This window comes from Aplysia californica, unplaced genomic scaffold (genome assembly GCF_000002075.1).
Source record: "Aplysia californica isolate F4 #8 unplaced genomic scaffold, AplCal3.0 scaffold00086, whole genome shotgun sequence".
NCBI classification, from domain to species: Eukaryota; Metazoa; Mollusca; class Gastropoda; order Aplysiida; family Aplysiidae; genus Aplysia; species Aplysia californica.
In genome coordinates, this window is record NW_004797356.1 from 81,812 (window position 1) to 82,882 (window position 1,071).

Genomic DNA, 1,071 nt, shown 5'->3' on the forward strand with positions numbered 1-1,071 from the left:
CCCCCCCCGCCCCCAAATCCAATCAGTAAGCACGGATGCTCAAGTGTCTTATTCAGTACCACTATGCACATGGCACAAGCTGGCAATTTCTTCTCACACTACTGAAGACAGATGAGAAACACTCAGAAAAATAATCAAAGATATTATTCTAGATACAGTCACTTCCTGCAATATGGGAATAAAAATGCACTTACATCCTCAGAGACCTTGAAGCGTCTTAACAAAGCTATAAACTTCTGTTTGATATTCCGTTGCTGTGGAAACAAAATAACACAAATATAGGAACAAAATCCAATATATAACAAACGTATGCAATAGACAAGATAGGAAAGTTAACACTGTTTTATTGATCTCCGCAAATATATGGTAAATACATTCATGCATATGGACACATCAGTACACTCACACACACACATACACAACTACATACACAGACGCACACACACACGAATAATCATTGATGGACATACAAAATCATAATATTTCCGCAAACCTGACAATGACTCAATAGGTTGTATTGATAATGGTAGGAGTAAATTTCAATACCTATCAGTTCTTTGCTTCCTTTTTGTTTTTGTTTTTTTGGGGGAAAAAAAAAAGATGATACGAAGTGGAATTTGATCAATTCTGTACATCATGAACAAGAAACCATCTGTCGTTATTAAATAACCCACTGATCTTCATCTGTTCATTCTCGGTTTTAATGGAGTCATTTTTCAATTCTATGGAGGAGAATAACAATCCTGAGGGCCTCAACACAATGGGGTCAAAGTTCTAAACCGAAAAAAAAATCTCATTATGAGTACACAAACATATACCGCCTGGTAATAATTACAATGTCATTATCTTAATAAGACAAAAATGCCTTTCGTTACAGTAAAATCCATTTACCCCTCTAAAAATCTCCATAGTAAGATGCTTTATGGATAGATAGCAAGGCATTAATTTACCCAGAACACATGGATCAAAGGTTATAAAAAAAATAAAAATTCATTCAGCTTAAAATTGGATATTCATTCATTCATTCAACTGAAAATTGGAAAGTCATTTAACTTCACACCATCAACCCCC

General features: G+C 34.7%; 1 protein-coding gene across 1 annotated transcript in view; it reads right to left on the bottom strand.

Annotated features, from left to right (window-relative positions):
- LOC101864677 (phosphofurin acidic cluster sorting protein 2) overlaps positions 1-1,071 on the bottom strand; it is a gene marked incomplete at its 5' end in the record, with an annotated part of 31,696 nt that overhangs the window by 25,195 nt on the left and 5,430 nt on the right. The window contains 1 exon segment of the mRNA XM_035968811.1: positions 195-254. Coding sequence (XP_035824704.1) covers positions 195-254 — 60 coding nt within the window.